The sequence below is a fragment of the Podarcis erhardii genome (assembly GCF_964252035.2).
Source record: "Podarcis erhardii genome assembly, chromosome: 8".
In the NCBI taxonomy this organism is placed as follows: domain Eukaryota; kingdom Metazoa; phylum Chordata; class Lepidosauria; order Squamata; family Lacertidae; genus Podarcis; species Podarcis erhardii.
The window spans coordinates 60,462,682-60,476,072 of NC_138499.1; the positions used below are offsets into that span (position 1 = coordinate 60,462,682).

Here is a 13,391-nt window from a genome sequence, read left to right on the forward strand (position 1 = left end):
ACCACCCCCCGAGGTCACCACAGGGGTTGAACTGGTTGTACATCCTTTAGTAGCTTAAAGGGTGTGTATACCATCATCATTAGCAGAGTAGTATTACTGACAAAAAAAATTCTGCAATTTATTTTTACCTTGTGATCATATGGGTTGTACGAGTGAAACAATCTTGACAGTTCTTTCGTTCTCTGTTTTTTCTGTAGAAAAACAAGGAAACGTAGCATTATAGAACTGAAAAACAAAATTATTACATGTTGGATGAAGCCGTAGGAAACCTATTTTTATCCTAGCACTATTTGACTGCAAATCAAAAATATGCTTCATTCACATATTAGTGCTCAGGTTGGAAAGCTCCTTTTTAATAGTTTCATGTTGTGGAAATCAGAACTTTTCCACCAAGTTTTTTATTGCTGCTGTATCTATGTTGTGATTAATGCAATGAATGAATTGACTGTGGCAATCCTACTGTAAGTTTACACTGATTACTGTTAAACAACTTTTTGAAACATGTGCAAGCATGTGACAGCAAGAAACAACGCAGAGGATTATGTGTGTTTAAGATGTCCACAACTTCATTGGTTACAGTGCACACAGTTTAGTGTAGGGTAGGCTGAGGATACCATCACTGGGCAGCTAAACTATACTTGCCAATGTCCTAGTTCCAGCCTACGGGCCCACCATGGTACCCCAGGCAAATTCAGAGTATGGCAGCCTACCAACTAGCCAAATTGAGGGTGTGGGCAGAAAGCAGCACCCCAAAACCTTACAGGAATTCCCTCAGGATGCCCATCTGATGCCCATCTCCCAATTAAGTCCACCATGGATGCTGCCAAGTTCCTCTCCCACTTGTGACAAGGTTGTGACAGGTTCTCGACAACTGCTGTGAGGAAGGCAAAATCTGCTCAGAGCCAGGCCCAATTATACCTTTAGATAAATTTCCTCCTTGCAGCAAGCCTCAGTACACAGCTGTGTACACCAACATAACTTCAAATTAAGAATAAAATGAAGGTGGGCGAGCAGGTATGTTGTTGACAGCCATGCTGCAGCTGCAAGGTGGTCCTGTATTTATAGCAGCTGATTGGCTTTTAGAAGTGAGGCCTCCGCAGAACCCTGTGCTAACCTGATGCCAGATACCCTCTTTCAAACCCCGTGGGGCACAAACTGGCATCAAGGTGGGAATCTGGAACCTGCAGGAATAGATTCTGGGCCAACTGTATAAAGACAGATGTCCTCATGTCCTGATTTCACTGACATGCGTGGAAGCGGGCTTCCATGAGTATATCCTTAGCTGGATGGAGGCCAACAGGTTCAAATGGGTGCAATATACATGAGTTCTGAAATAAATCCAGCAACTGGGGCTGCATGTACATAGAAAACTTTTAAAAGCTGAAATCTCACTAATAACACGTTTGAACTGTCCTTCAACCAGCCTGTTCCTCTTACCAAACAGCTGATTTGCAGAAATTCAGCTTTTAAAAAGGCTTATGTACACACAGCCCCAGCTACTCTGTGATGGACTGGAGCCAGAAAATGGATTAATTTCAGTTAAGGGATTGTTAGAGAGCAGAGTTCCCATCATCACAGAACATTTACTGCCAGTCTATTATGCCACTGAATTATGTGATAGTGCCTGAAGTTCACAGGGGTGGTCTAAGACAACTTTCATGCTATATATCAAATGCTAAGGGTTAATAAGCCAACTTTTTCTCATTTTTGTGAAAGACTGTCCCCGGATGGATGAAACACAGATTAAACTCACTAAAATAATGCACATTAATATTAACTGACACTATCGTTTTTAGCTTTGAAAGCTTTGGGACCAAAAGCAATTTAAAAAAACAGCAACCCACAAACTCCTCTCTGTATGAATTAAAATAGAGTTGATGCCATCTTGTTCAATTAAATTACTTCCCACATTAAAAGGAACCCAGAGGAATGAGCAACAAGGTTGATAAACACAAAGTGGTTGCAAAATTTCTGACCAGATATAAGCACGTTCCTGAAAACCCCAAAGTTATAAACAATATTTGCAAAATCCCTAATAGATTTTAATGTAGAGGTTGAAAGGTGATGTACTATTTTACAATGCTATGCGATCATGGTGGATATTTATGAAGCAGGCCTCCACAGATCAGAAGAATGTAACATGCAAATCTGACCTTTGATATATACTAAGATTAATATAATTTGACTTATTATATCTAGCAAAGGATTATAGTGGACATTTATGAAAGCATTGGTCTGCATAACCAATCTTCAAAAATGTAGAAAAGGTGTGTGGGTGTGGGAAGTATACCTCCAGTCTCTTTCTAATTATTAGATTCTTACCAGGAACACAGTTTAGAAAGAGGCAAAATTAGATCCAAAATTGTGCAAGTGGAACTCTATTCACACAACATAACTTTGCCACCTCCTTTCAATTTTCTTATTTCTCTCTGTAAATCTCTACCTTTTCATGTGTATGATTTTGTTAACTTGTTTTAATACTTAATATGAAATTAAATGATTAGAAAACATACTCACTGAAACAGGATGATGGCTGGCAATAACAAAAGTTTGAATTGAATGAGGCCAATGAAACTAAACTCTAATCACTTCCTCAATCTCCTGCAAAAATGAAACTCCTAAGTAAAATAATAATAATAACAATTTTTAAAAATTCCTGGTATCTACTGACCCATGTATACACATCTTAACATCTCACATAAGATGAGCTGTCCTTTAAAGATGGGGAGGAGGGAGAAGGATCACTTACTACTTGGGCTGGAACTTGATGCATTTTTGCAGCAGGAGTCCCAGGGCGTGGGTAAAACTGGTTAATAAAAAGACTTGGAAACTTGTACTCTTCTACAAGCTTCATGGTTTCTTGAAAATCTTCATCTGTTTCCCCTGGAAACCCACAAATGATGTCTGTGGCAATTGTTATTCCAGGCACTCTGAAACGAATGAAAACAAGAAGTGTTAAGCTGAAGACTGGACATATTAGCTTCTTCCCCTAGCAAAATATTAGGCATTTAGCGTGTTGCATAACATACACTGCATTTACCTATGGAAACTGACAACCATTAAATATAGCTTTATATAAGGAAAAGCCCAAACTACAAAATTCAACTAGCTTAACTGTCATGGTTTCTCTCTAATACACCCATAAATTTTAGTTCTGCAAGGAAGCTTAGAATTTCTAAGAGATCATTCTCGGCATGATACAAAAAACTAAAATTCTCAGGGCTCTTTCAGGGAAGCCGTAATAGTTAAACCATTTTATATTTGCAGCATAGATGTCTGCCCAGAGACCAAGGAAGAGGTTAGGCAGGTATCATTTTTGAAAGCGAATGACCAGCTAGACTACAATACTTCAGGGCATATCTCTGCAGCAATTTCCAGGTCTTCCAGGCTAGCCAGACTCATCGGAAGCACACTGGAAGAGACTGGGACCTTTCTAACCCATGCTGTTGATGGTAAGCCATTTGTGTGGATGGTATGCTGAATACTGGAATATTCCCCTTCTAGGGTATGGGGTGTGGACTACCAAGGGGATGTGGCAATTGTGCAATGTCAGCAAATCCAAAAATGCACACTGACATATACTGAGCATATTTTTGAGCTCTTCCAGGATTTGCATAAATATGTACTCCACTATTATAATACAGAAACATTCTGAATTCTGTCCTTGCTTCACATGGGAAAGATTTGCAGCTCTGACAGGCTTAAATGAGGCAAGCTATACGACTCTACAAATGAATGGCAAGTAGCACTGTCTGACATCTCGAAGATTAATAAGATGCACATTATATTTGACAAAAAGCAGTTACAGTTTAGTTATACCAGTCATTTTAATGACACAGCTGGCATTAGCTAAAGCATGTGATACCTACAGCATTGGTAATGACATCCACTGCATGTGTATTTCCAAGTTTCTATGGGAACGTGAATGGTAAGTTTCAGTCATGCTAGATTCAGTGAAATGTCCATGACATGTGTTCCATCCAAGAAAAAAACCCAAAAACCTTCTCTGATTGACATGGAATAATTTTGGTGCTAATATGGAAATTAAAAACTAATGCATTTCCCTCCCTAAATGTTTCTTTCCAAACAAAATGAAAACTTGGATAAAGAAGAGCAGCAGGCCTGACCTAAATCATAAGATCCCTATGGTTCTCCTAACATTCTTATAGACAATAACACAAACACATTTTAAAAGTAAAAAGGATGTACAAAATCAGTAATTCATAAAAGAAAAATGAAATTACTCCAATCCTCTTTTTTCTTGACCAATTTTTTAAAATATGATTTATTATTGTTTTTTCTCAGAAAAAAATTATTGTTTTTTCTCAGAAAAAAATTATTATTTTTTCTCAGAAAAAATAAGGAGCTGTTGGGGTATTGCATTCTAATTTGCAAGCTTAAAACAATCCCAGGGGTCTGAAATTATTTCCAGTATGTTCATATTGAGCACCTATTCCAAAACCAAATGCAAAAAAGCACTGTGCAAAAAAAGAATCTGCCAGCAGACCCATGTCTGAGCTGCATAACTTCAGATTGCAATAATAATATTGAATGACCAAATGCTCATCCTTATAAAAACAACCTCTTCAAATAGAAATCAGTCTGTCAAGGAAACATTGTTCCTCCCTCACTTTGGGGTGAGAACCCACCCAAAATTGCATGAAATCTTGCACGCTTTATAAGATCTTGCCCAAACGAAAGTGACTGGCTCTCACCTCTAAAGCCCTAACCTGCATGGGACCAGGGTATCTTTAGTATTGCTTCCATTCATATAAATGGTCCTAAGCTTTACCATCTGGGATGGAGGCAGCATTCAGAAAATGATTCTTGGTGAAAGGATACAAATATGCATTGAGTGTCACCCTTTCATTTGCTAGCTATCCGAGGGTATAAATCAAACATCTACACCAAAAGCTATCTATATATTCCTATTGTGCCATGTAGTATACAAGTAAATGAAAAAGCACAAACAGATGTTTAGAAACTAGGGCCTGACACATCTTTAAGAAAAGCCTAAATGAAAGCTACCCCTGTCATAAAACACTTTGTAGCAGCAGAAAATAAAATCATTCGGATCCATACTGAAAAACAAAAAATATAAATTCAGTATGCGGTATTCAAGGAAGTTTTACTAGAATAAAACTACCGAAATAAATGGACCTAACTTATCCTTGCTCTGTAATTGAAATGTGTCTACTGTGAGCAAAATATAGTTGAATACCACCCAGTTTAAGGAAGTTCCTTTTTAAAATGCCAGTTATTGTGTGTTCTATTATAAGTTCATTATTTAAGCCTTCTGTTTGGATTACTTTTAACAAACTCAAATCTGTTGATGATGTTCATACTTCCAATAAATACATCAGCAGGAGACTCCTCACAGGCAGGACACCTGCTAACATCTTTTATTCATGTACATGCTCCCGGTGCAGAACAATTACATTGTTTCATATATTGTAAAATGTATTCTATAAGCAGCTGATATATTACTGCAGCCTACTCTGTCAGGCACTTTCCTTTGTGCTCTAGTTGCACCGAAGTACAAAATGACTTTTTACTGTTGCATTTCCTTTTAAAAGTCTGTAATGACAACACACTGCAACACTCTACAAACAGTGAATATTTTAAATTGCAAATACGTCTTTCAGGCTTTTAAAAAATGCAATTTGCTTCCATTGCTTCATATACCAGAGGGGAGAACAAGAGATGGCAATGCTTTCCTACACACATCAGGTCACAGTAACTAGAGCTTGGGTTCTGGGAGGTGCCCACCCACTCCACAAATCAGTGTTTTGTCAAGGCTTTTCATCTCTTCTCCTTTTAACTCTTGTGGCACACTACTACCACCTAATCCCCAGAAAGAAGACTTCCTCATCTAAGCTCTTGGCTACTCGCTCCCATCAGACATAACCTTTGACACACACTGGCTGAACTCAGGAACAGAGGAAGCAAAATTTGCAGCAATCCAAGATTTAAAGAGAAGTGGGCTACTGCAAATATACAACCATTCAAGCACAACCTTCAATGGGAAATCTTTGTTTTAATCACCATTACTCTCAGATTTTCAGCATCCTGACTATGAACATTTTCATTAACCTATTCGCCTGAAGTACTGAGCTGCCCCCTTCCAGAAACATGTCGTACTGTGTGCTATTTGAATGAGCCACTATCAAGTAATTCATCATCCGATAACTTTCCACAGCGTGTTTGACATATATGCTTGGTAAATTTCCTATCTATATCATGCCAAGTGGTAGGAAGAATTTATTTCCCATCCTATGAATAAATGTTAAATATCAACACATTATAAATACTACAAAACAGGCAGAAAGGACTCTTCTGCAGAATATTTTTTGAATAGAGGAAATAAGTGGACAATTCAGATTTAGGCAGCAATTGATACATTTGATTATAAACTGAGATATCTTAAGTTCCTTTGGCTTTTTCCTTCTAGGCTTATTGACATGGTGGCATCTATCTATCTATCTATCTATCTATCTATCTATCTATCTATCTATCTATCTATCATCTGTCTGTTTTTCTGTCTGTCTAACAGAATCCTCTGCTTTAATTGCATGCTGAGTGAATCGAGTCTTCTTTCTGTTTCCGTAACAGTAGTGGAGGCTTCTCAGCAAGCAGAAGTAGCCTAAATGATTTTTCCTCCCAACTTTCATCATTGATTTCTTTGAAGGCACAATTTCAGTTTGGAGCCCCATTTGGGCTTACTTATCCTTAAACAGTCTACACTTGCCATACAAATGAAACCCTGTACAAAACTTCATTAAAGATTTATAACTTCAGATCATTACTGTTTTATGACTTTAAAATGAGAGACTTAAGACAAAAGCTCAACATCCTTAAACTTCATTTCCATTAAATCTCTAATAAATACCATCTGGTGTGTACTTTGGGGATATAATACACGTCAAAAACTCAGCCACATTATGAGAACCAGCACCAAGTTTATCTGAAATGCATATTTGAACAGATGTGTTTAAATTACATCTCCTTCTATGCACATGCATAAATTCAGAGCAAGCGTGTGTTGATTTAAAATGCATAAAAATGGGATTTGGAGATGCATCACAAGTGAATGGCATCTCAATGGATCAAGGCTCACATTACTAAAGGTCATTACTAAAACTAAGGTTTGCATTTATTAAGAGTTGCATCGGGAAAATGATCATGAGAACTGGCTTAACATTTGCTGCATGATAGCAGTCACTGAGAACTGTCAACTAATTTTCTGTTATATCTCCACATTTAGTTTTCAGCACCATCGCTAAATATTATTTGCTCTACTAAAACAGGAGACAAAATTATTTAGCTGTAAGCTGCTCAATCTGGCTTTAAACAGCTGCTTATGCCAGTTTGGCATAAAAGCAGAAATTCCTTGCATTTGGCATGGTGATTTCAGAAGACGGAGTCCCAACAACATGAATGTCATTCTCTCAAAACCAGTTTCAAGCTACCATTATAAAATGGCATGTTCAGTAAGGAAAACTTGTCCGGATGGTTCAATAATTCATGCACAGAGCAGTGCTGACGTGTAGAGATATGGACTTGGAATGGGAAGACTTGTTTAATTCTTCACTCAGCCATGCAGCTTTTGGGGTGGTGTTGGGCAATTCAAGATTTCATAGCTTAAAACTCCTCACTGGATTTGTGTGTGACCAACCTCATCTAGCCTTGCCCCTTTGCCAAAGCCACTTACCCCTTCACATCTTACTGAAGCCCCTCCCTCCCTCTCTACACTCCTTACCAAAATCACTCTTTCCCTTAGACATAATCAAACCTCTGCTTGCTGGCCTGGGCCACATGCTTGTCTGTGCTGCATGGTTGTTCGTTTTTTAGCTTCGGCCACATGCCAGCCTGTCTGCAACTCCAGTTCCCTACTCCTCACATTCCTGCTCTGACGGCTTAGCAGCTCTGTAGTTCACAGTGCCACCTGTTGGCAGCCATGCAAACTGCAGCATGATGACATCCTTAGGAAAATATGCATTAGGAGAAATTAAAAATAAATAGTTCAATATGAACCACCCTGACACTCCTTGAGAAAAGGGGTGTGTGAATATGCAAGATTTAAGAGCATGTGCTTCACACTTTACATCAGAAGCACAAGTCAACTGCATTTCTACAAGTCCTGTCTCTTTCGTGTGACCAGCCTATAGCCCAATCTTCTGCTGGTTTACACAGCTAAGTTCAGTAGGGTTTACTCATCTTCAGGTGTTTAGGACATAGAACATGCAGAGGTGTACTATGGAAAGAAACCTTGACCTGTGGTCCACATTCAGCACAGATGTGAAAAGCATCATTACCTACTGGCACCCCAAGAATCTGCTTACAAACTACTTAAGGAAATGTGTAATTTTTCTTACATGAAGCGCTGGCATGCTATGTGAGCACTCAAATATGTTAATTGTTTTATAGGTTAAAGAAGGGTGCTGTTTGTCTTTTCAAGAAGACCACTCTGTAAGTTTGGTATTTAGTGTGATTCTGTTGCCTAGATACTCTGGAAGTTTCAATCAATAGTCACTGGTAACTATCCTTGCAACTGTCCTCAACACACAACGTTGTTTGAATTAACATTATTTTGCTAAGAATGTTGCAATGCATTCATAGTGATTTCAAATTGTTATGGATTTGTTTACCTTGGAATGGCATAAAGTGGGTGAAGAACAATCAAGTTGCTGCATATTCTGAACTCCAAGAATGGGAGGAAGACTGGGGGTTGCCTGGCAGTTGTGCAGATCATCTTGACAGCACAGTGCCAAACAAATCCAATCTGGATTGGGACCAAAGTGGAGGAAATTTTGAAAATTCCTTTTCATGGCACTCTCCTCCTTATATAAAAATCACGCTCACTCCAGGCTGCTATTAGCTGCAGAGGGTGGGAAGAAGACAGGTACAGAGTTGTATCTGTCTCTCCCTCCACTCACCAGGATTCTTGGTTTCTTCTTTGGTGTGTTTGTGATGACAGTTCTCCCATGTCTATTTTGTCTTTTAGATCTGCTGAAATCAGTGGAGCTTAAGTTCTTTAATACTTGCAAAATGGGATTTAGGTGCAGTTACCTAAGTTGTAATCAAACAACTCACGGCATTTGCTTTTGCAAATGGTTATAACCATAAATAAGCCAAGACCTTTTTAAAGTCCAGAGATGGCCTCTTGAAAAATGCTCTTCAGCAGAGTTGAGGTGGGGGGAAATGATGAGACTAGAAAACAAGTGAGCTAGCTTATAAATAATTACATGTGCCAGAAGCTGTTTGACTTGAAACAATATAAACTCAATAAAAAGCCATTGCCCTAAAGCATGAATTTAACTTTTTTATTGTTCATGTCAGTGGAATGCTTCTCTTTAAATGGTTACTTCACAAATCAGTCAATGTTTTGAAACATATTACTACGACAGCAGCACATCTAACTATTCTTGGGGAAATGGAAGCAAATAGTATGTACACTTTCAAAAACAGTGGATCTCATGGCTATGAAAACCTGGAAATACATTTCATAAAATAGCCTAGGAATGAAAACAGAAGCCACAAGTGGGGCTTACAACAAAATGGTGCAATGGGGAGGAGTGCTCCTGAAAGGTTTCTGGCCAACCAAACACGCCCTCTTTCAGCATTTCCCCACTCGATTTTCTGCCCCTCTCAAGACAGTCAGAAATATGTGCCACGGAACACAGTTAGCCCTCAGTGGGGTGTTTTGATGTCCTCCCCCTTTATACAGTATTCTAAATAGCGTGTTTTTGTCATTCTAAACGCCTCGGAATTTCCCAAGCTTGCTGATATGAATGGTGTATTTTGGCTACGCTAGGCCAGGCACTCTGAGAATGATTGCATTATTAGTATATTTTATTACTGTGTGCTTGGAAAGCATGTTCTCTTCTCTTAGACAAAGTCCACAAACTTATCTCATGCTATTCCCACCATTTAAAAGCTTTATTAGAAACGTTTAAGACTTACAAATACCTATATGAAAGTTTTGCCTACAGAGTGGGTGAACATGCCCTTCAAATATGATGTATATATCTTCCAGTCATTTCATACCTTGTGTGTTATTTATAACTAATTTCCAGTTTGATGAATATAAACACTACTATGTTTTCTTTCTTTTTGTCTGCTCACTGTGTTCCAAGGTTCCCATAAATGCTAGAGACAGATCTGAATAATTGCTAGCTTTTATATCATCTAAGGAAAGTGGCTTTTGCTTTGTTGTTGCAAGCTGCTACGGTGTAACATGCACTCTTTTGCTCTGTACCCAAACTATCCTAGTTATTCTGCAGCCAGCATCCAGAATCAGCATCACCATCTAAAGGTCACAATATATTGGCAACGATACATGCCCCCAGTGATTTTCATTGAATGTTGAATCCAAAGAAAACCTCTTAGTAACTCAAAAGCTCGCTCACTATTTTGTAATCTTTACTTGAGATGGTTTAAAATAATTATCCAATATATTTTCCAACATGATTTCAAATTGGAAGAGTTATCTTTGCTTGGCCAGTCCAACTCTATTTCCCATCACAAAATAGGTAATTTGTATTACTCCTCTTAGGCTTTAACGATCTGAGGGTGTTTTCAGTGAAAACTATTACCCACATGGAAGGAGGAAACCTAAATATCTTAAGCAAATACATTCCTTGACTAAGAGTGAACTGCATACAGAAACTAAGCAGAGTACACACTGTATTTTCCACAGTGTTATAAACAGGTCCCCTGTAGGCAAGAGGCTAGACGATAAATGATCGGAATGAATGGAATGGAGAAGTGAATGTCTGGAAGTTTTAAATGTAACACTAAGTCACAGGGCAGTGTTTCTGAATGCAGGATTCAAGGAAGAGGGTATATTGCAAGACTAATGGCTAACTGAGATAACACTTTTTCGGTCACTGCTCAATTGGCTGACTTAAGCAGTTGCCAGCAGTAGGTGTATGAATCAAGTCTGCTTGAGGACTGAAACACACAGTGTGGGTGAAACTATCCTGTTACTTCATAAAGTTCCTGACCAAAGTTAACTGCCACATCTCTGGAGGGAAACCCAAAGCTTTTTCTTTTTTTAAAAGAACAGAGAAGTCCAGCAACAAGTTAACTTTATTAGGAAAATGTGTTGTTGTTTTTGGATATAAAAGCTAACTTTTCTAAATGAAAGAAAGTACTTTTTTATGCAGGCTGAAGATCATCAATCAGATACACTCAAGTTAAAATCATAGAGAAGGATGCATGGCACGAGGTGGGCATCTTCACTGTACTCTTTTCAGCATCTGCTAAATATATTTTTGTTTAAGCAAGCCTATCCAGACATGCAGAAGTTGCCATGTGTTTAACCATGTGTTACAGCTTATTATTGATTTCAGGCTTTTTTTTTTTGAATGTATGAATGTTTTAAATATTTGTTTTTAACTGTTTTTTACTGACCATTTTACTGTTTTATTCTTTGTGTAAAGCACTTTTATTAGAATCAAAGGCGATATAACTGCTGTGAAATAAACAAACTAGCATTAAGCCTAACATTAATATTACAAACCTTATATATGATATTATCTTCTTCTCCTCCTCCTCATGTTGTATGCATATGAGGGCCTGAAAATTTCATCAAGCATTTAAAATGATAATTCTACCGCTGTAAGTGTATGAGCTACCAGAAAAGCCATATTTTAAAAATCCATTAAGAACCCTTCATTTGAAAAGCATTACGATCTATTGGATCAGTGATCTGTAAATAAAGAAGGATCAGCAAAAGGACTGTAATTAATCTGAAGGTGCTTGTCAAAAATTGCTTGTTAATATTACATGCTGATGATGAGTATTAGTAGAAAGCGAGCTGTGCAGCACTGCTGAGGAAATGCACTGTCTGAAAAACTGCACTTGCCAAAATTTAGATATACAAAACACAAGGGATATTGTGTACCCAAAAGCCTCACATGATTATTTGTTACTATCTAAATTTCAATTGATGATGAGTTATATATTAATTCATTAAGAATGTATTTCATCCTTCTTTGCAGAAAGTGGGGCAGCTTCCAACTTCTACATATTGTGAAAATATTTAAAATGTAATAAATTACAAAAATGCTCCATGCCAGAATGATCAAAATACAACAAATGCTTCAATTCCATTCAATGGGAAGCCTAACATCTGTTTTGCTAGAGGCAGCTTAGCATAAGAGAACCATTCTGGGGAAACGAAGACATGAGTTTATTTATGGGATGTCCACAAATAAATCCATTATGGGAGAACAGACCTAGGTAAAGAGGTTTTAAGCTCTCTTTAAAATACGTATGTAGCAGTAGCATAATCAATAACTCAAATACTGATATGTACTGCAGTCACTGGCTGGCTACTCTGTTGCTGCCATCTCCTTCTCTTGTTGGGGAACAAAGAGTTTGAGATGGGAAGATGTTGTGTTGCTTCCATCTTGGAGCCTTGGCTGTAGGTTGCACTGTCCCAGTAAGTTGAAGGAGATGGTGGTCTAGGAACAAGGGAGCAGTTGAGCAAAGAGGGCAGGCACTGGAGACCCATTAGAATGGCCAGAAGGATGTGTGAGTGTCCTTGGGTAGTTTTCACATTGCCATGTCTGGGGTTCCTGTTGATGTTTTAGCTATGTTGTGGAATTCAAAGATGAGGTGGGTGCTTCAATATAAGCAACTACGGTATCTTCCTGTATAGGCTGCCTGGGCTGGAAGCTGGGGACACTGTGTTGCTGTGTTTCTGTATTTATCTCAATGGCATATTCCATAAGATTCTGCTTATTTTGGGGGGCCCACATGGCATTGGTTCACTATCTACATAAACTGATCAGAGAGGTCATCCAGAAATTTAGAGTGTGGTTATCCAATATGTGGCCTACATCTTATTTTTATTTGATTTTGATGAGGTGGTAGACCAGTGTTTGAGATTCCTAATGAGTCAGATGAGAAGCAATATACTGAAACTCAGTTCAGGTAAGAAAGAAGTGCTGCTGGTCAGTTGTTCACCTGTCAGACTGATGGAACTCAATCTGTTCTGGATGGGGTTGGGTCCCCTGCTAAATGGGCAAAATACTTATACATTAAATTAAAAAGTGATTGGGCTTTTGTACAGAACCATGTACAGAAGCAGAAGTATGGCCAGCAGCACTATCCAGCTCCAAAATGAATACTTCATTCAAAGCTGTATCATCATTATTAAAAGGCCTAGTTGAGCAACACAAGAGCAGTCAACTATAATGCTGAAACTCTGACAGCTAACAAAGTAATTAAAATCAGTTAAAAATATAAGATTTTCACCGCCATTCTTAAGTTGCTTAAACTGATTTATGTCAGTGAAGTGAATACAAAAAAGTGACATTCAGATCTAGGACATTTTTTCAACTGTTGTTACCAGATATTATATACAGTGGTACCTAGGGTTA

The 13,391-nt window shown here is 38.2% G+C and overlaps 1 protein-coding gene across 4 annotated transcripts in view; it reads right to left on the bottom strand.

The window, feature by feature from the left end:
* Positions 1-13,391, bottom strand: part of CDKAL1 (CDKAL1 threonylcarbamoyladenosine tRNA methylthiotransferase) — a 231,262-nt gene that overhangs the window by 56,602 nt on the left and 161,269 nt on the right. For all 4 annotated transcript variants that reach the window (XM_081873412.1, XM_081873411.1, XM_081873413.1 and 1 more), the window contains 2 exons: positions 2,750-2,930; positions 129-191 (listed from right to left, as the gene is read on the bottom strand). In XM_081873412.1, the coding sequence (XP_081729538.1) occupies positions 129-191; positions 2,750-2,930 (244 nt within the window). The remainder of the gene's footprint in view (positions 1-128; positions 192-2,749; positions 2,931-13,391) is intronic.